This window comes from Vicugna pacos, chromosome 1, assembly GCF_048564905.1.
Source record: "Vicugna pacos chromosome 1, VicPac4, whole genome shotgun sequence".
In the NCBI taxonomy this organism is placed as follows: Eukaryota; Metazoa; Chordata; class Mammalia; order Artiodactyla; family Camelidae; genus Vicugna; species Vicugna pacos.
In genome coordinates, this window is record NC_132987.1 from 115169200 (window position 1) to 115189805 (window position 20606).

Genomic DNA, 20606 nt, shown 5'->3' on the forward strand with positions numbered 1-20606 from the left:
CAATGAGTGAAATGAACGGAAGGCATGTTCTGCGGGAGGAAAGACCTGGGTTTTTTTTTTTTTTTTTTTTTGCTTCAGGGGGCACTGACTTAGAAGGCTGTTAGGTAAAGCCAATGTTGTTGACTGGGTGGCCCTGCAGGCTTACTTCCTGCTCCATCTCCCTGGTTCTGTTTCCCTGAATTTGCCCCATTTACGAGTCCTGCTCAGCTCCATTCTCGGAGCTCCGTATCCCTCTGTTCACACCTCTTACCCACTCTGCGCCTCGCACTGTCTGTGTCTCTCCCACTACATGGAGCTTCCTCAGACAGAAGTCTCAAACTTGTCATCGCTTCATTTCCAGTGCCCAGCGTGTGCCCAGCACAGTCAGTTATTCACCAAACATCCATTGTGCACCTACTAGGGGCCAGGCTCTGTGCCAGTATTGGCTGTACCAAGATAGACAAAGGTCACACGAGCCCTGCCCTCATAGACATGACGGTTGATGGGGAAAGATACGCCAATAATCACACACACACACAGATACACAAACACTCACACCAGCAGTGTATATACATAACTACTACATATTGTAAAGAGAGCTTTGAAGAAAAGTAGTAAGACGCTATTGGAGAAAAGTGGTGGTATGGGTGGGGGGGACTGACTGGGAGCAGGGCCAGGGAAGTTTTCTCAGAAGTGACAGTTAAGCTGGCCCAAAAGGGTGAGGAGGTAGCAGAGGGAAGAGCAGGCAGAAGTATTCCAGGCAGAGGGACTGGGATGTGCAAATGTCCTGAGGCAGGGGGAACGCTTACTGCCTTGGGGGAAGACCAGGTGGCATGAGGGTAGAATGAGTGGGGAGGTGGTGCAGGCCAGCCAGGGCCAGGCCACGTACACCCATTAGGGAATGAGGATTTTCTCTTGAGAACAACAGGAAGGGACTGCATTATTTAAAAAACACCGGAATGATAGGCTCCCATTTCCCTCTTAGAAAGAGCAAATTGACGGCCGTGCAGGGCAGAGAGGGGCAGATGCAGCCCAGGGAGCTGGTTTTGGGGAAGGTTGTAGTGCATTGCATTGTATCACCCAGGTGACAGTTGCTGGTGGCCGGGCAGTGAGAGTGAGGATGGCACTGCGAGTGGGAGCTGATGAATGATCTCTCAGGTTGTTCCTTTGTATCACTTCCCTAAAGTACTTCTTTCAAGTATGGATGTACACACTCATCTCCTCAGGAAAAGGCACTGTCTAGGCATAGGAGGTGGGGCCGATTGCAGTCTGTCAGTGTCCCTTGCAATCTTCTGCCCTGTAATTCTCTAAAAACACAGAACGTACATCAGTCATTACATCTTTCAACTGATGTCTGTTGACTATCTGTTATGAACAAGGCATCATGCTGGCTGTTGTGACTGATCTATTCAGGAACAAAGTAATGAACGGAAGATTACTGATGAAAATTTTGAACATAAGAAAAACATAAGGAAGAAAAATTTTGAATATACCACACACTATTAACACTGTAAACGCTTTATTTTCAGTCTTTTTTCATCTGCATGTATACATTTATTTACATATACAAATTGGGATCATACTATGTATAGTGTTATGTGCTCCGTTAAACTTTTATTGTAAGATATCATGCATGCAAAAAATGCATAAAATGAGGCGGGAGGGCATAGCTCAGTGGCAGCGTGTATGCTTAGCATGCAGTAGGTCCTGAGTTCAATACTCCATTCAGTTCAGTACCTCCATTAAAAATTAATTAATTAATTTTTAAAAAACCTAATTACTTCCCCCCAAAAAACAAATAAACAAATAAATATTTTTAAACTGCATAAAATGCATATGCAACATTTTAAGAATAACAAAATATTTACTCAATCACCAGCCAGATAAAAGAATAATAATAATATTTCTTTCCCCCCTTGCACTCCCCTCCCTCCTTTCCTTAAGGTAGCCGAGTGCAGAAAGAATCCGTTTTCTTAAACCTGTTCATCTATTTTATTATTTAAATTGCAGCAGGAGGGAAATATGCCTACTCTTTCCAATCTGACACAGACACTGGAAGATGCGTTCAAGAGGGTTTTTATTACTTACATGGACAATTGGCGCAGAAACACGACAGTTGAGCAAGAGGCTCTGCAGGCCAAAGTTGATGCCGAGAACTTCTATTACGTCATCTTGTACCTCATGGTGATGATTGGGATGTTCTCTTTCATCATCGTAGCCATCCTGGTGAGCACGGTGAAATCCAAGAGACGAGAACACTCCAACGACCCCTACCACCAGTACATTGTGGAGGACTGGCAGGAGAAGTACAAGAGTCAGATCTTGAATCTGGAAGAATCCAAGGCCAGCATCCCCGAAAGCACTGGTGCAGCGGGACTCATAATGTCGCCTTGATAAGCGCGAGAGACACAGAGCCATCGTCTGACATGTGAATATGAAGAGAGGTCCGTGCCATGGAGCACATCCAAGTTGTCATGCTGAGATGACACTCAGTTCCTCGCTCTCTGTTGAGAACTTTCATGGCAATCACGTGGTTGGTCAACTGAGACAGATGGCATTTCGATCTCGGTGATTTATGCTTGTTTATTGGAGCAACACTTTATGCTGAAGATTTCTTTTACTTTCTGGGCAATGCAAATGCCATTTCAATCAATGTCAATAGTGAAAATAAGGCCAAATTTGAAGTAAAGTGCCTGGGCAGTGGCAGTGGGGACAGAAAGGAGAGATCAACAAATCACAGCATCTTCTTTCTCATGAAATATTATTTTGTATGTGACTAATTCAATTTATAAATAATTCAGGTGTTTTACCCAGACGCTGAGGTCCCAAAATCTATCACCTGCTCACTGGACTGACAGAGAAGCATTTATTTATTAATTCATGAATGCAGAGTTTGAAATGATGAATGAACAGAACCACTGAGCTTATTTGGAAGTCCGTGGACAGAACAAACATTTCACAGGGGCAGAGTCCGCATCAGAGGAGTAGAATCTTTAAAAACTACCTGAAGCGACAGAAACATTGTTTAATTAACATTTAAAATTTTTACAGAAAACTAACCTTTAAAACTTCTTATTATAAAAAAATTATAAAATGTTATAACATTGCTTTATAAACAACGCACTCTTTTCACTCAATTTATTTTCTCTATTTACAATTACTTCTTTTCACTTAAGTTTCAAGAGACTTATTTGCACTAATGTATGAAAGTGTGTGAATTGCTGATGTCTGCTGAAGAGCCAGACAGCAGCGGCTTAATACTTTGAACCTTGGGGGTCATGATATCACAGGATGTTGGGGCTGGAAGGCAGCTGGCTGATCACTGTAGTCTTGTCAGACCATTTCATTTACAGATGGGAATCTCCAGTCCACAGGTTTGGTGACATCATTCGTTAATTCAATCAAACAGCATTTAATATCTGTCTACTTGGGTTGCTGACCTAGACCCCAGGAGTACAGAGATGAGTGTGACTCCCTTAGCTTTTGGAACTCAGTAGAGAGGGAGTCAGACGTGGAAATAACATGGCGATACCAACACAAAGTGGCGTAGCTAGAGCAGGACAGAGGACAGCCCTAACTCGGGTTAAGGTCTACTCTTTCAGAGTAGCTGATTGTAGAAAGTCAATGTCAAGACAGATGTATGGGCTGCAGCTTCATGAAGCTTCGTGCGTCCTCACTCACACTCTCCACCCCCATCTACTCAACCAAGACAGAGTGATTATGAGCAGAACCTCGAGTCTCAGGGCACTAAGACAAAACTCAGTGACGGAGCCCTTCTTCAATGCCTTTTATGGATTATTTTGTCTCTTAGGGTGAGGTCTATATCGGGTATCTGTTTCCTAACAACAAATATCCAATTATGCAAACAGAAGCAGTGAATACAGTGTTAGGGAAAGTCATTCACATTCCAAGAGCAGAAATGGCAAGAGGGGCTTCCCTCCTGAGATCAGAACCCCAGAAATGCTGTACCACACAGGACATTTCAACCAGTGCGGCCAAAGCAGCAACCCAGGCTATAAAATCACAGCCTTGGGTCTGGATCCAGAGAGGAATCCAAGGTTTCTACCAGCTGACAAAGACTCTCTCTTTGATCAAACTCTGGTTGGGCTCCTCTGAGCCTTTTTCTCAACTAGACCTCAACCCTGGCCTATAAACACAGCAGATTCTTGGCACAAAAGGTATCATCCACCTCCCCACACTAAGAGGCTGAGCAAACACTACCATAGTTTCTAACAGCTCTAGGCTGCTTCCCTATGAGGACTCTAGCCCCCTTTAAAGTGCCTGCCTTAGGAAAATCAACGAGCTGCCAGGAGAATTTACTGTTTGTTCCAGCCAAAATCTGATGAGAGACCAATCAGCCCCCTGAATCTCTCCTAGAGCAGTTAGTTCCTTTAGAAATCTTATAATTATAAATCCTTTCTCTCCAGCTTTGAGCTGTTAATCTCTTACCACCCAGAACTGTCTTGTCTCTTTGAAATACCAATGTTCAAGGAGGTAGCCCTCCCACCTGGTGGGCACTTTGTTCTAACTTGCACCACTGCCTCCAGTCATAAAGATAGAAGTTCGTTTCTCCTCCAGATAAGTGTCTATTAACAAACCCAGATCAAGTTGACCAATCCTTTCTGCTTTTTGGAAATTTCCACTTCCCTGACTCGGCTCAAGTGCCTGCACCCCTCATTCTCCCTCATTCTCCTTTTTTAAATGCCCAGTTACCTCTGCACAAATCAAAGTTGAGTTCAGTTCATGCTGGACTCTTCCCTGTTGTGATAGTTACTAAATAAGGTCTACCCTTAACACTTTAGCTGGTGTCCGGCTTTGTTTATCTTTGACATAGGAAAACAAATTAAAGGGGAAAAATCAAGGTTTTCCTAATTAAGTATGTTTATTAACATCACTTAAAGTATATATAGCCAACATAGATGATTATCAGCCCACTTTACTTTTGGGTAATGGGAGAAATGGCCAATGTTTATGAGCATTTCAGGTCTGCAGTTACTGCTACTTGCTCCAGTTTGTCACTCCAGCATCAATTCCCACCAAACCCAAGCCTGCTACTTTCAACCTGGCAACTAAAAATTCCAACTCAAACAACTTGCTGGTTTCCTTTTCTACCCCATTTGCTTTTGGAGTTTCTTCTGCTTGATCTACTGGCTCTCTGTGATCTGAGTCCCCCTTACTTCTTACAGCACAGCTCAGGAGCGATTTGAAAAGGAACATGTGCTAGTGTATGCCCTGCTAGAGTCTAGATCCAGATTACGAGTCAGGTCCCAGCTCTGGCACTTGGGGCTTTAAAACACTGGACAAATTAACCTGTTTGTGCCTCCATTTCCTCATCTGTGAAATGGTTACAGCCCCCTCAGGTCCTTTCTAGGCTTATTAGGAGACTTCAGTTAGACAACAGCCTTAAAGTGCTTAAAACAAAGCTATTTTTGTTACTTTCTCCAGGGAAACGTCACTTGTTGACAGAACTAACCACCCAGCTTCACAACACCGCCCACCAATCCCTGTTTGTCCTTTCCTCTGCGCTCCCTAACATTCTGAATTTCATCACCACCAAGATGTCACAATGGGATTTGGAGTTAGACTGCCTGGGTTCAAACCTCGAACATGTCGCTCCAATTCGCAACTCGTTTTCTTCTGCCGGCCACTTAATCTCCTCTTGCCTCAGTTTACTCATGCTGAGAAGGGTGAGCCTAGTAAGAAGTCCGTGAACTTCCTTCTCGTTACCATTGAATTTGGGTGTCCAGTTTGCGCCCTCCCGTGGGGCAAGGACTGACTGTGTTCAAACTCCGCTCCAGTTTACTAAGCGTGTGCTGGGTGAAAGAATCTGGGAACTTTGTACCAGGCACCCTACCGCTATACCAAAGGAAAATGCATGCATTTCTGGCAGAGAAGATAAACACTAAATTTGGAAACTTCTGGGGACCCACGTGGCCTCAGTCGCACACAGCCAGGAGCACCCAGGGAGCGCGAGGCAGCTGAAGCGGAGGAGGCCCGCCCCTCCGGCCGCCGTCCTCCTCCAGCTCAGGTAAGGTCAGAATGAGAACGTGCCCCAGGCCTAGAAGAAAGCGCCCGGCCTATTCCCAGCCAGCTCGCCCCAAGCCCGGGTAACTCCATCCTGTGACCCCATTCACGGTGCCACAAAGGGCTCCTCCACCCACAGCGCGGCCGCATGGAGCGGCGCGCGCAGCGAGACAGCCCGGGCCCACTGCGCCGGCGCGCGGAGCGGTGCATGCCGGGACGTGTAGTTTCCCCGCGGCATTGTGGGAGCCGTGGTTTGTGTGCCGGCCGGAAGCAGGATCCTTCGCGGCCTGGAGTTGTAAGTGGGTGGCGTCCGTGTCAACGGGATCGTGAGCCGAGGCCCCGCTGCTCTTTGGGGCTCTGGGGAGTTGGGAAGTTGTATGACAGGCCCCGCTTTCGCTCTTTTTCTTCAGGACGCCCTCCACCGGGGACCGGCAGAGTGACAACCTCCATTCTCCCCCCGTCCCCACCACCACGCCCGGGCGCCCCTACCTGCCTCGGTTGTCCAGGCGCCGCGATTCTGCGGACCAGGCGCCCGGGGGCGGCGTGTTTAGGCTAGCAGGCAGGGCGAGCGCGGTCCCGAGTCGGTTCCGGCCAGAGAGATTTGGGGGCGAGCGAAAGCTCTGGACGCCCGGATTTGCAGAATGGTAGGGAAAGCGATTGTCGCCCTTGGCCCTCATTCTCGGGTCTGAGCGGGGCAGGTGTTGCTCCCCAAGTGTCGGGGCTGGAGAGGACCCTGGCCTGGCTCTCTGGTTACGGAGGAACTGAGACCCAGCCCCTCGCCCTGGGAACCCCGGTAGACCCGGGCGTGGGGCCCAGAGGTCGGCCAAGTGATACCCAAGGTTCATCTGGAACCCCCTCCTCCTGCACCTACCGCTACCTCAAAGGACTGGGGAAAGGGTTGGGGTGAAAAGGGTAGAGACTGGGATTGAGAACAGCTTCTGAAAGTTCAGCCTAAGGACGCAGCCTAATTAGTGGCTGGAATGAGCGTAGACACCAAGAGACAGACCGAGCCTTGGGTTTGTTAGGTGTGCCAAGAAGGAAATGTAGATTGTGGACTATACATCGTCCATGTTGCTTTAATTGGCTTAATCAAAATAAGCCAATAGCTTTTCTGTTTTTTAGGAGAAAGGTAGCAAAGGAAAAATCAGAATATTTTTGCAGTAAAGGAAATAGAACTACATCTATGTAAGCCATTGTTATTTTGAGTTTTAAGCTAAGACTGCGGATAGTTCCAGGGGAAGTTTAAAACTTCCTGCACTTGATAGATTTTATGCCTCTTAAAATTGTCGGCATATAGTTGGCTTTTGCAGTTCAACCCTCAGACACCAGCTGCCTCCTGGTTCTAACATCGCATCAGGTGTACAGATGGCAGCAGAGCAAATAGCCTGCTGATATATTTAGCTTTCTCAGTTGTCCTCGTTTGCTCAAGTCCTGCAGGGTGCTACAAAAATGGCTAAGTTGGAGCATGTAATTTAAGGGAAATGGAGGAAAAGTTATAATTTGGAGACAGTGGGTGGGAATGAGCTTGATTGATTTGCCCTCTGGTCTCCCACCCTCAATGCACTCCTTACACTACTTTGCAGATTGACTTTAAATTTATTTCTGTCCTAAAGAGATTGAATTTTATAACTCTGGATGTGAAGTGGAGGCAGCTGCCAGTATATTTTTACAGTCAGATGTCATGATATCAAAGAGAATGGTGACTTAGGAATTTTAGAGTTGCAGCGTTGCTCTTTGGATTCTGGTTTTAAAAATGGTAACACTTTGGTTTAGAGAGGCTAATAACTTGCCCCAGGTCACATGCCCTGCCACTGGTGCCACCAAGAATAGAGTCCAGATGGCCAGTTCTCCTGGTTGTCCAGTGCTGGTTCTTTATATCATGCCCTGCTGTCTTGTGATGGCGGCGTTTTGCCTTGGATGCTGCAGGCTTATGATCTTCAGTTTGACATGTCCATCTGTGGAAAGAGAGAGATTTATCATAATAATCATGATTGATATTTGTTTAGTGCTGTCTGTGTGCTGAGCATGGTGCTTAGTGTTTCCAGTCCAATCTCTGAAGGAGAATTTACAGATGAGAGAGCTGAGGCTTAGAGAGGCCAAGGAACTTGTCCAAGGTGACACCACTAGTAAACATAGTTTGTGTGCCGGCCGGGAGCAGGATCCTCCACGGCCTGGAGCTGTAAGTGGGTGGCATTCCTTTTAGTTTATTTCTTCCTATAAGCTTTTTGGACCTGTTTGTGGTCCTTGACCTTGGGAATTAATATCTTACTACTTTAATTCACTTGGTATATAATTTGGTTTTAGAAAACGTGTGGGGAACAGCCAAACTTGTCTGCTTATATTTGTATACAACTCAACAACAGCAGGAGTTGTAAAAATAAAATTTACGCAAACTTAAACATTTTAATTTACAACGTGGCTAATTCCTGCGATTAGTAGAGATCATTGAAAGTGAAAATTCAGCAGTAACCTGTTAGGAACATATCTCTCCAGTGCAGGTCAGAATCTGCAGCTCTTAAAGACAAATAGTCCATTTATGTATGAAGGTCACGGTCATCACATTTAAACACATTTATGGTGTAAATTCCTGTCGTTAGCTTATCTGACTTTGAAAAAGTCACGGGGAGAACTTGGCTATCTAGTGCCAGCTGTCAGCTTGTTTTCAAGACACAATGACCTTGAATAGATAAGGCCTGAACTTTTTATATTTAGATGCTTTTGTAAGTGAAAGTTTAAAAAAAAAATCGTCCCTAAAGTTTATCTCATTATCCCCATTCTAAAGGCCTGTGAAATTTTGTGCTGCTTTTCTTAATTCTAATTGTAAGTACATTTAAAGAAGAGCATCCCTGTGATTTTGGGGTGCAGAGCTGTCTGCCTGCATTAGAAGACTCTGGAGCCAGAGACTGGATGGGTTCAAATCCCAGTCTGTGCCCCCCTCCCCACCGCCCCTTCATCCGTGTGACTCTGGACATGTCACTTGTTTCCTTGTGTCTGAAGTGCAGACAGTGAACTACACTTCGTGGGGCTGGTGTGAAGACTAGCTGAGCTAACGCATGCAGTGCACTTCAGCACAGCCGGGCACGATAAAGTGAAGCTGTGATCATGATGCTGTAAGTTGCCAAACTGCAGAAAAAGTCGGGCCTGTCTAGTTGACACCCCCTTTATTCATTTGCAGATGGGACCGAGGCCCCAAGAGGGAAGTCACTTACCAGAGTGTGTAGGTTCCTCATCCAGAGCTCAAGTCTTCTGACTCTTGGGGTATGTGTCATATCTAAAAATAGTGACATGTGAAGCCTCAGAGCACATCCTGAGCTCCGCCCTGCCTTGTCACTTTCTGCCTCCCCTTCCCCTAGGTCTCCCTCACGTTTTAGAGGGAATGCCAGATATGAAAGGCTTTCTGAGGACAATTTTTCCCCCTATCATTTATTTCTTTCCCTCCAGACATTTTTTCAAAACTAAGCTTAGCTTAACTCATACTTGGAGGGCCTGAGAAATAGAATGACACTCACCCACAAACCAGCTCTTGTTCAGGGCAGGAGGAACAGACTTTGGACCCGGGTTCCTATGTCCATGTCGCCTTGTGAGCTGCGCTGTCACCTCTGCTTGGGGCTGTGCTCCCTTCCCCGGTGCAGAGTGGCCCAGGAGCTCTTTGTTAAACAAGAGCCAAGGCTTCTCAGCCCTCACCCAGGCCTTGTGCTTTCCGCCCGGCCCTGGGTCACCTTGTGGGGACTCTTAACCCTCCTCTCTACAGTCTTGCACGCATCCTCTCTCTCCATCAAAGAGAAGCTTTCCTAAGGTGGTCTGCTCTAGAAAACCCACATCAGCCTGTTTCTTCTCCCCACCAGGGCGGTGAGACCTGACTCTCCAGCTCTCTCTCCTCCTATGCTTGTCTGAGTGGCCTGTGTTGATCAGGAGTGAATTCCTAGTTGGTCCAACATGAACTGGAAGGTGAGGATAACTTTAAAGATTTATGTCTTGAATTTTTTCTTTCTCCTGATTATAAAAATTCAGAATACCAGTTCTGTAGAGATGGGTTGATTAAAAAGAAAAAAGGAGAAAGTAAAGTGGGAATCATAATAATGTTTAATATTTTATTTTAAGTCAAATATATGAGGGTACATTTATTCAGCAGATTTTTGGAGGAAGGCTAGACCTTATCTCTGAGAGGACATCCACTGACTTCAGATCCGCCTCGTTTTTCTTGCAAAAACGATGCCTTTAAAGTTTCACCTACAGTTTCACACTTCGGTTTCCTTAAAGTGGATGAAGACCTTATGAAGCAGTTTACATACAAAATCTTTCCAGATTTTTATGCTCTTCTTCCCTAATCTTTTACATTTGTGTTACCAATAGTATTTTTTTTCCAGTTCAAATTGAGTCCTTCAAAGCGTTCAACTTAGTTTTCATGGAAACAGCTTTTCCTTTACATAGTCACATTTCATTAATGTTGTGCTTAAATAAATTATCTGTTATCTATTCTAATATCACATACTACTTAAATAAACTGGCTGCGGCATGAACAACAATTGACCCTTGTGAAACACAGATGCAGTTGGTGGGAGCGGAGTTCAGGGGCAACCAGAGAGTTTCCTGTTAGCCGTGAGCACCCAGAGGGCTGCGGGCAACAGCAGCTCTTCCTGGGGGAAGGGGGGTGTCACGTTACCTCCCTGAAGTGGGTGGAGTGGGGTGGGGTGGAAGTTAGCTAAGAGAGCAATCAGATGCTTTGAAAAGTGTAAAATCAAATCCAAATCATGTATCTTCTCACTATCCAGAGATGGCTACTACTAACAATTTGGTATATTCTCTTCTAGTATTTTTTCCGTGTATATATATATGAGTGTAATGTGTGTGCTTTCAAACTTAGGATCTCATTGTATGTATTTCTTCAGTTATTCTAAGCATTTCCTTGTTCAGAACAGCCCCTGGCTTTCCATTGCAAGGAGAACTGGAAAGGTCTGGAATCAGGATCTGGGAGCCGGGAGAGAACAGACCCCCTCCAGCTCCAGCTCCATGGGGCCTGGGGGCCCTGCAGGAGGGCTCTGGGGACTGTTGTCCAGGAAGAGCGTGGCTGAGGTCCAGGAGGAAGAGTGAGGATTCTGTGAAGGGGTGAAGATGTGGGAGAGTCTGTTATGGATGTACTCGGGCTCCAGAGCTGCCTGGAGAAAGGTTGGAAGGGAAAGACAGGGCAGTGAGAGGATGTAAGTGAGGTTGGGGGAGCAGAGAGCAGTGTAGGGGCAGATTTAGGGAAGGATTTTTAGCCTCTGCAGAGCTTGAAGTCAGTAGGGATGACAGGCAGTACCTGGTTCTGGGGGCCCCAGCAGCAGGGGTCAGAGCGTGGGGCTTGGGGCTACGAGGCTGGCGTTCTCTCACTGCAGGGTGCATCAAAGCCCCCTTGAGGACCAGGTAAAATAAGGACTGCAGTTCCACCCCCAGAGTTTCTGGCTGCAGAGGCCCGGGGTTAAGGAGTTCCCAGGCGATGCGGGTGTATACCGGCAAGGCACTGCACAGAGCAAGGTTTCATTTTAATTACAGAGTGATATCAACCCCCCTTGACCACCCGGGCCAACTCTGCTTGTCACAAAAGAGTCCTTTCCTGTGTCAGAAACAAAATCTGCCCGAACCGCTCCTACTTTGGGCAGGCACAGCTTCAGGGCTACCAGGGAGCAACCTGGTGTTTAGGAAGGTGGGGGAAGGGTTGGGTCCTTCCATGTAGTATGAGAAAGGAATGGCCCCTCCCCACACCCTGACTCGGTGAGTCCCAGGAGGAGGAAGGACTACGGAGCCCCCAGTGCATCCTGGGCTTGCCTTTCTGGCTCTGCCGGCTGGTGGCCATCAGCGACAGGCAACACTGCCTGTGCAGGAGCAAGACTATTTTAAAAGTCAGTCATTCTCATTACACAGGTATTGTATTTTTAATTGGTATAGATCTAGTCTACCCCAACATTATTTCATTCATTTACCTCCTTGAAGATTTGCATGTTTGGGGACTTAACATGAAGGGCTTGTTAGAAAGAAATCAAAGGAAGAAATTTAACACAACTGAGGAGTTAGCAAATCTGTCCAAGAGAGATGCAGGAACAGGGGCCCTGAAACCTTCGGCTTTAGCCCTTGTGGTGTCCTTGACCTCCACTGCCACTGCTCCACCCCTCTCCCAGTCCGGAAACTTCTGCGTCTTGCTGCCTCCTCTCTGCTACCTTTAAAATGAAAGTAGATACCCAGACCACTTACTTGGGTCCATTTGTTGATGGGCTTTGATTTCAGTGGGTTTTCTAACTTCTGGTTGCGAGGTACATTCCTATACCTTCTACAGCTAAGTTTTGGGTTTTAGATCATGGGAGCTGTGGGCTGTGATGGGGGCCCTGTTATGATAGGACTCCAGAGGCTCATCCATAGAGACTGAGATAATTGGAAGCTTAACCTCTGCCAGGGTAAGTCAGCGCTTCAGCCTGGGAAGTCCCGGTGAGCGTGAAAGGAAGTTTGTATCTCCAAACTGGTGATTTTTGCTTCCAAGGAGGTAAAATTTAACGTTCTTTCCTTTCTTATCTGGCTTATAAACATAGAGCCAAGCCTTATCTCTAAAATGTGAACTTCCAAGAAAGTAGATGAATTAGAGGATTATTTGGGGGAGGTTGGGGAGATTTGCTGTAGGTCTGAGGGAGGAACGACCTGGACACCAAATCAGTGTTCTAAGCTGGTTGTGCTCAACCACAAGGCCTCAGCCCCGGCTGCATTTCATCCTGAATGCACGGGAGCAAGCTGCACGCATCACTCTGTCTCTCGTCCCAGGTGGAGGGGACCCCGTGTTTAGCATTTGCCTTTAGATTTGATTGTGACATATAGGACTTCATAATAATGCCTGCTAGTGCAGAGAGTGAGTAATTCTAACCCCTGGTTATTCCCCAGACATCACGTTAGCCAATGGGTTAAAACTTCCAACAGGAAATTAACTATAGGACCAGTGAATAAGTAGCCAAGTTTAATGTTTTAACTTTTATTGTATTTTATTTTTATATTTATTTTACCTTCAAATACCAGTGCTAATGAGTAGCTGGAGCCAAGAGAAAAATCATAGCCACCGATCTAAGTGGAGAATTCAAAAGGAAGGTTTGGACTGGCCTCCCTTTGTGGATGAAGAGACAGAAGCTCAGGAAAGTCAGGGGACTGACCCAGGTCGCACGGCCTGTCAGTGGCAGAGCGGGGGCTGTAACCAGGCTCCTGGCTCCGGCTCCTTGCCCTGGACCGTGTCATTGCCTCAGACGCAGAGGGCCTGGGTGATCGGCAAAGTGCCCAGTCAGGTTATGAGAGAGCAGAGTTATTCTGTCCGCCGTCCTCTGGTGGTCCTGTCTGGGAAGCCGGGTGCACAGTGAATGTTTGTCAAATGAAGGCACGTAGAAGAGCGTCCCTTACCAGTTCTGGAGCACTTAGAATGGTCTCCTTCTTCTTTCAGGTTCTTGAGCACGTACCTGTGCTGCTGTATATCTTGGCAGCCAAAACATTAATTCTCTGCCTGGCGTTTGCCGGAGTCAAAATATACCAAAGGAAGAGATTGGAAGCAAAGCAGCAAAAACTGGAGGCTGAAAAGAAGCAGCAGTCAGAGAAGAAAGATGACTAAAGCTTCCGGAATCACAGGTATCGGGGCTTTACAAGCGCGCACCCCGCGGTGGGTGAGGGCGGGAGCGCCAGTGGATGTGATGGTTTCGAGAATCCCGGCTCCCTCGGGTCTGAAGGCCATGTGAGGGCGCGCAGCGCAACCTGTCGTCGAGGTAGCGCAGCCACAGCAGCTGTGTGGGTGAGGTGTGCAGATCCTGGCCACGCGCCCTGGCTGCCATGAGCCACAGAGTACGTGTCACCCGTCTCCGCTTCTGCTCTCGGCCCGCGGTGGTTCTGTCTCGTCGCCGGCAGTGATGCTTGGCAGGAGTTGGGTCACAGGACACTTGAGAATTTTCTGGAAGTTGTAGACCTTTTACCCAAAGAAGCACACATACTAGAAACACCTAAATTGTACATAAAATTGCAGACAGGGATGGGGAGAAAGTGGGGTCCAGGTCATTTAAGACCTCTGCCTGTACCCAAGATTAAGAAACCTCGCTAACCACAGGATAAAGTCTGACTCCTAGAGGCGGTGTATAAATCCCTTCCCAATGCGCCCTTTACCCAGGTCACGTCTGCCCCTCCCTCCGCTCCTGCGGGCCTTTCCGTGACCATGGTAGACTTTCATGCCCCTTGGCCTTTGCCAGTTAGTCCCCTGGCCTGGAGAACCGTCCCGATGACCACCTCATCAGGCACGAAGTCTTCCTCGTTGTTTTATCTGTTTTATCGTGTTTACCAGATAAAACACGTTCCAGGGGTGCCTGGAACGTGTCTGTTGAGTTAAGGCACCAGGAAGTTATTAAACCCCCCACTTACAGATCGAACGTACAGCAGTTAGCAGTTTTCTTAATTCTGGTGCACTCATCCAGTTGCATCATTTAGCAGCTTGAGTTCTACGCTTTTCTTTAAAAATTAAAGGGTTCAAATATGGTAGCAGAGAATTCTAGATCAGTGGTTCCCAAATCTGTCTGATGGTCAGAATTTGCCTGGAGTGCCTATTAAAAATGCACATTCCCAGGCTCCAGAGAGCTTCCATCATGTCTGTGGTTGGGTCCGGGCATCTGTTCTTTTGAAGACCTTTTAGGTGATTCTTCTGTAGTTTTCTCAGCAACAGGCCACGGTAGGGACCACTGGATCGGGTACCCCCAAAACCCCTCTCCTCCTGGAGACAGGCTTCTGTAAAGGTGACTCCCTTACAGCACCTGTAGACTTGTCGAGGCTAAAAAGCACACTTATTAGTAACAATTGCAATACATATTGAGTGATTGTTCTGTGCTGGCATTTAGCTAAGCATTTCCTGTACAGCGCTGTTATTGACAACTCCTAACAGTTCTGTGTGGTCCATTCAGATTTAAAAAATGGCCCACACTGTACGTGGGGAAGAGCAGAACCAGAATTGAACCCGGGCTGAACATCCAGCCACAGGGCCTCGGCCACAAGGCCCCACCCTCAGCTTCACTGCGTCCTGAATGCATGGGAGCGAGCTGCAGGCAGCGCTCCCTCCGCCTCTGTTCGCATCCCAGGTGGAGGGTAGCGTCCTCTCTCATTGCTCACTGCTCACGGGTCATCAGTGAGCTGTCTGCTTTGCCAGGCAAAATAAACTATTGTTAGGAAACCTTGCCTTTATAAATTTTTTTCTTAGAAAGATGTTTTACTGACAAACTCAGGAGTAGCACTAGAGTGGGGCAAGAGGACGCCCTTCGAAATCACAGAAGGCGTGCGGAAAGGCAGTTTCTATTGCAATGTTGGTTGGATTTCTTTTCCATACTGAGTCATCATTTTGTGGGTTAAACCACAAAGAGGAGGAAAGATTAGGTGTGAGGTCATAAACACTTCTCCCTCCCACAGACGTCAGCACAGGCTGTCGGTGAGTAGGGATGGATGGCTTCCCCGGCTAAGCCCAGAACCCACCCGGGGAGTCTGTCTCCCCTCCTTGCTGGCCGCTTTTTAAAGCTTGGCCTGGAGCCTTGTTTTAAACAAAAGGAATTTTTAGATGAAAGGAAATTGTGATGCTAAAAATACATTCATGAATAGATAATCTTCAGTGGTTTCTATTTGTTAAGTCTAAACGGCTGAGCAGAAAGGTTAACGCTGAGCAAGTAAAACATTCACTGTTGTTCTCTCAGACATTTCATACTTACCCTTTTGGTTTTCCTTTCTAGGTTTTGTAATTTAAATGTCAACTTGAGTGGACTCCAGCTGAGAAGAAAGACTTAATTATTGAATGATGTGTCAGAAGATAAATTCCCAAGCTATAGCCTAACTTAAAGTGATGTGAATTTTTATACGCTTTTAAAAGAACCAGTATTTTGTTTACTAAAAAAAAATACCTTTGTTAAAAGGGTGTCTCTGGTGTTTGGAATAAGCCAAAGCGTGTGTGTGTTTCTCTCTTACAGACACAAACCCCAGCATTTACGTTTCCAGCATTTCTGAGCTGTGGGTGCCAGATCATAGGTGCCCCTCCACAGAGGACTGGGCCGTAGCAGTGGCATCGGCCAGCTCACCCTCACCCACCCCTCCATCCCTCTGATCTGCTGCCCTGGTGGTACCCCACCTCCCTCCTCTTTCCCTCTTCCAAGTCCTTCCTCACGTGTTTTTACCATCGCAGCAGAGGGAGGTTGTTCGCTCAACCAGGAGCATCGGGCCTCCGCAGACGTGCGGGGGTCCTTGCAGGGAGGGGTACCGGGGAGACCTGTCTGCCATGATGGGCACCACGTCTAGGAGAAACTCACTCTGTTGAGTCCTGTTGTGAAGAAGGAGGAGCAGCCCGCTGTGCTTTGTTCTCTGCCCACCAGTTTGCTGCTAAGAGAGGAAGCATGGGACCTGCCGAGACTTTCAGAGTTGGGAGAAGTGGGGTTGATAGGTATTTTGACTTGGCACATAACAGATTGAGGTCTCTATTAAGAGGTTCATGTTTTTATACTTCTCTCAAGATACCAGAGAGGATGGGGAATAAGGAAGCAATAACCAAAGCCATAAACACGGTGGAATGTTTGGTCTCATTGCCAGTGGTGGCCAGGTGGAAAATTTGCGTATTAGTAAATGCCCCCCGCCCCCAATTGGTGGAATTTGGAATTTTAAACATGAGGAATAAAGGGAATTATATCCTTCTTCAGTTCTACTGTGATTGCTGGGTGCGCTTAATCACAAATTAGAAAACAGAAGTTATATAGGATCAGAGTTTTAAGAGACTCTCTGCCCTATAAGCTACAAATCCCGAAATAGTGAGAAGGGGACCTTCCCTTCTGCTCGCACCTCACCCTCCCTGCATGACGCTTCTCTGGCCTTTGCCGGGAGCCTCAATGTGGCCTGGGCCCCACACAGCATGAACAGATGACCCGAACAGAGTTGCAGTGCCCTGGGATTTCTGCAGCCTGGCCCCATGCTTCCGTGACCTGCTCAGGTAGGGCCCAGGACTGACCCTGGGCCATGGCCTACCCTCCTGCCTTTGTCAGGCACCCTCCGTAGCCTGGCGGGTGACCCACCCACCCTGCTCTAGGCTCCTGCTGTGGGGTCTCAGCTTCTGGTTCCTCACCTCTCTGCAGGACCAGGGCATCACCAGCTCCCAGCACACCTGGCACTGCACGCCCTACCTCTGGGTACACTGTCCTCCCACGTGTCCTTCCACCCATGAGCCTCATAAATACAAAGGCAGGGAATTGGGGAGGTGGTCTTGGCTTTTCATGGAGAATCTATGCCTACCTAGTAGATGTTCATGTTTATCTTAAACACAGATGTTTTTCTAGGCTTCGGGATCTTGGGAAATTTGGTAGAGGATGACTTAAGGATTGGACAAAACCGTTGATCATGCCCACGGGTTTTCTGTAAACTGTTTCAGGGTTTAAGTTAACCTTTCTGATACTCTCTTAGACCACTAGGGGGAGATGGTCACTTGTTGGAGTTACAGATACTATTCCAATCCATAAACATGAAGTCAGTAGATTTGTAGTTTGACTTCATTTATTTATTATTGATGTATATAGTCAGTTACAATGTGTCCATTTCTGGTGTACAGCATAATGTGTAGTTTGACTTTAAATAATTGGTCGGGTTCATGAATGTGTGGGTGGATGCTGGTGGGTAGAGCGACTGGTAAAGCCCTCAGCCAGGGCCTCACCTGACTGCAGCCACCCAGCCCCACTCAACCGTAACTGAGAACGAATCTGTCCCTGGGTAGGGGAAAGATGTTTCAAAGAGCATAAACTGGAATCTACGTCCTCCGCCCACAGGAGAGCCCCAGACTCCCTGACACAGACCATATTTAATCTTATTAGACGTGTTCCCAACACGTTTTTGGTTTTTAAGCTTACAACACATTAGAAGCAGAAATGAAGAAAGGCTGTTGGCAGCAGAAATACCGCAGAGCAAGAGAGATGATCTCTAAGCAGGAGACCAGGCCTGAGAATTCGTAGGTAGGTATCGCCAAGTCCCACGCTCAGACCACCACCCATTGTGACCTGTTCATAATAATGATTCTAGCCATTAGGAAAAGGTGAAACTGTCTCTATATACTTTGCTTATGGAGGCATAGTCGTGCATGATGTATTTCAGGAACTGAATATTTCAAACGAAAAATCTGAGGTGCTTTAAAAAAGGTCACCTTCCACCATCCTGTCTCCAAATTCTCATCTCTAGGAAGCACAGCGGCCTGGAAGACGCCTTCCTGAGGCGCATGCGCAGAGCTGCATCTCACCCGACATGGACTTGATGATACCGGTGCCTGCTGGGATCAACTCTTTAGTGCAGGTCTCGTCTGTGTCAGAGGGAGACGAGGCGTGATGGACAGCCTGGGGAGAAAAGTGGATTGAGACCGGGTTCTCAAATGGGAGCATGTGAGAGAGGTTGTTTAAAATGCAGATTCTTGGGCTGGACTCCAGCCCCACCGCATCAGAACCCATTCGGGAGCGACCAGGAGTCTGTGTTCCAGTTTGAACCCCCCAGGGGATTGTGATGGGGTGGGCCTTGAGTCTCCTTTTGAGCTTTAAGTGCTGGGCAGAGGGAGATGAGCCAGGAGCCAGGCTGGGAAGAGCGTCTGAGCGGCAGGATGCCGAGCAGGAGACAGAAGGCAGCCGCGGGTCCTCGTTCAGTGCTTGCTCTTCCACCCACGTAACACCTGTTACCCCCAGCAGCTGTCATCATCCCCTTCTCACAAATGAGGGGGCCGAGGCACAGAGAGGTTGGTCTCTCTATCTAATGCCCCACAGCTGGCCAGAGGCGGAGACAGGATGTGGACCTCGTAGTTCAGCTCTGGGCTGGTACTTTTCACTCCTGTGCAAGGACAGGCAGGGCGGGCAGGAGTTCTCGTTCTTCAGAGTCGTGGGTCGCCCCTTCCTCAAGACGACGTGACGAGGACAGAGGCCAGGCTGTGGGGAGCCAGGAGGACGTGAGGAAATAGAAACAGTGCCCTTTGCATTCTTACTTCGTGTGTGTGGTCTGCAAAGTCAGGAGACAAACTTATGGCTAAGCAGTATGTTGGTTATAAATAACTGGTTAGTTTTTCAAATAATTGGCTCAGTTTTCTCGTGCTTCCAGATGTTTTGGACACTAACGTGTTGATCATACTTTTTGAAGAGTCACCATTATTAGCCCCACTGAATTAAATTTGGAGGGACTTCACCCGAAAACATGATGAACCGATTATTTGAAAATTGTAAAAGAACTTCTATGTTTCCCAATGCTGCAGCACGCTGTGTACCTCAAAGGAGGGGACAGAGACATTGGCAGCCTTGGAGGAAGGTGAGATTGATAGGTTTTTCCGGATGGAGTGAGCTTGATCCTGATCACAGGCTGAAGGAAATGGGAGAGGAAGGGAGGACTGAACCTGCAGGGCTGCGGGTGGGTGGCATCTGGGGGCTGGGCACTGGAGGCCCTGGTCAGTGCAGGGCGAGGGGATATCGAGGGGAGCTGGGCAGCGGCCTCCGTTTCCCCTGTGGCTTGAGGTAAAGGAGGGGTGCTGGGTGTGGTGGGCGGGGCTTGAGGGGCTGGGTTCTGCCGTCCCCTCTCCTTCCGGGCCCTTTAGGGCAGAAAGCAGGGCCCTGGCTGTCACCAAATCTCGTTGAGGGGGACAGCTTTGCCTCCTTGAGCCCCATAGGGTGAGGCCTTTGTAACTGCCTGCCGTTGGGCCTGGAAATCACTCTCAGGTTTTTAACCAGTGGGAACTGAGTGGACGGCTGAGTGGGAAACGTGTTTCCCCACCTTAACCTGAGAAGGCATCGTCCTGCCCAGCACCCCTCAGGGTCTTCCCTTTCCTTCTAGAAGAGCCCAAACTCCTTCTCATACAACACTTTTTCTTTTTCCACCCTGTCCCTTCCACACCTTGCTTTCATTCTGCTCACACTGCTCCGCACGCTATACACACACGCTCGCACACTCCACGCCCGGGGCTGTGGGTAGACTCCCTACTTGCTCAGGCTTCTGCCTGGCTGGCCATCCCCTCCCCGCTTCTCCCGGTGATGGATTCCCCCTTCCTCTGGCCTCTGTTCCCGTTTCCCCTCTTCCTGCCGCTCTGCCCACGACTCCCCAGCACCAGGCCTTGGACTCTGAGCCCTCACTGCCCGCACCTCCAGCATCTCGCAGACCACCGACAGGTGCTCACCACCCGCCTGACTGCCTCGAGGGCCCGAGCTTGCTTGCTTTGGGCCCCTGTCCTGAGTGCACATGACAGGCACATAGAAGGTGCTCGGATGTTTGGTGAGTGGATGAGTAACACCAAAGGGAAGGGAGCAGGGACTTTCAGCTGGCCACGTTGCCATCCAAAATAAAAGACTACATTTCCCAGCTTCCCTTGTGACTAAGTCTGACCAGTGAGATTTAAGTGGAAGTGTTATGTGACGCTTCCTGGAAGGCCCCTTGGAAGGGGCGGGCCCGTCTTCCTCCCCGTCTCCTTGGCGGCCTGGGATGCTAGTGCAAAGGCTTGTTCAGCAGATGTCGTGGACAGTGAGGTGACTGAGGCCAGAACCACGTGTAGGACTGTGGAATAAAAAGATGAGACCTTGAGTTCTGTATGATCACAG

General features: G+C 48.0%; 2 protein-coding genes across 5 annotated transcripts; both read left to right on the forward strand.

Moving 5' to 3' along the window:
- The first annotated feature begins 1985 nt into the window (after window positions 1-1985).
- KCNE2 (potassium voltage-gated channel subfamily E regulatory subunit 2) lies at window positions 1986-2933 on the forward strand. The gene has a single exon (XM_031688887.2). It carries the CDS (start codon window positions 2002-2004, stop codon window positions 2371-2373), a length of 372 nt encoding a protein of 123 aa, XP_031544747.2. The 5' UTR covers window positions 1986-2001; the 3' UTR covers window positions 2374-2933.
- A 3291-nt stretch (window positions 2934-6224) lies between these two features.
- On the forward strand, window positions 6225-16703 carry SMIM11 (small integral membrane protein 11). 4 transcript variants are annotated; one of them, XM_015239893.3, is made up of 5 exons: window positions 6225-6298; window positions 9179-9261; window positions 9849-9951; window positions 13451-13632; window positions 15756-16703. In XM_015239893.3, the coding sequence occupies exons 3-4, from the start codon at window positions 9940-9942 to the stop codon at window positions 13613-13615; spliced, it is 177 nt and encodes a 58-aa protein (XP_015095379.1). In that variant the 5' UTR covers window positions 6225-6298; window positions 9179-9261; window positions 9849-9939; the 3' UTR covers window positions 13616-13632; window positions 15756-16703. The 4 variants fall into 4 exon arrangements, with proteins under 4 accessions (XP_015095379.1, XP_006205054.1, XP_072824966.1 ...); XM_072968865.1 differs by lacking the exon at window positions 6225-6298 and adding an exon at window positions 6305-6647; XM_006204992.4 differs by lacking the exon at window positions 9179-9261 and having other exon boundaries at window positions 6243-6298.
- Window positions 16704-20606: the final 3903 nt, after the last annotated feature.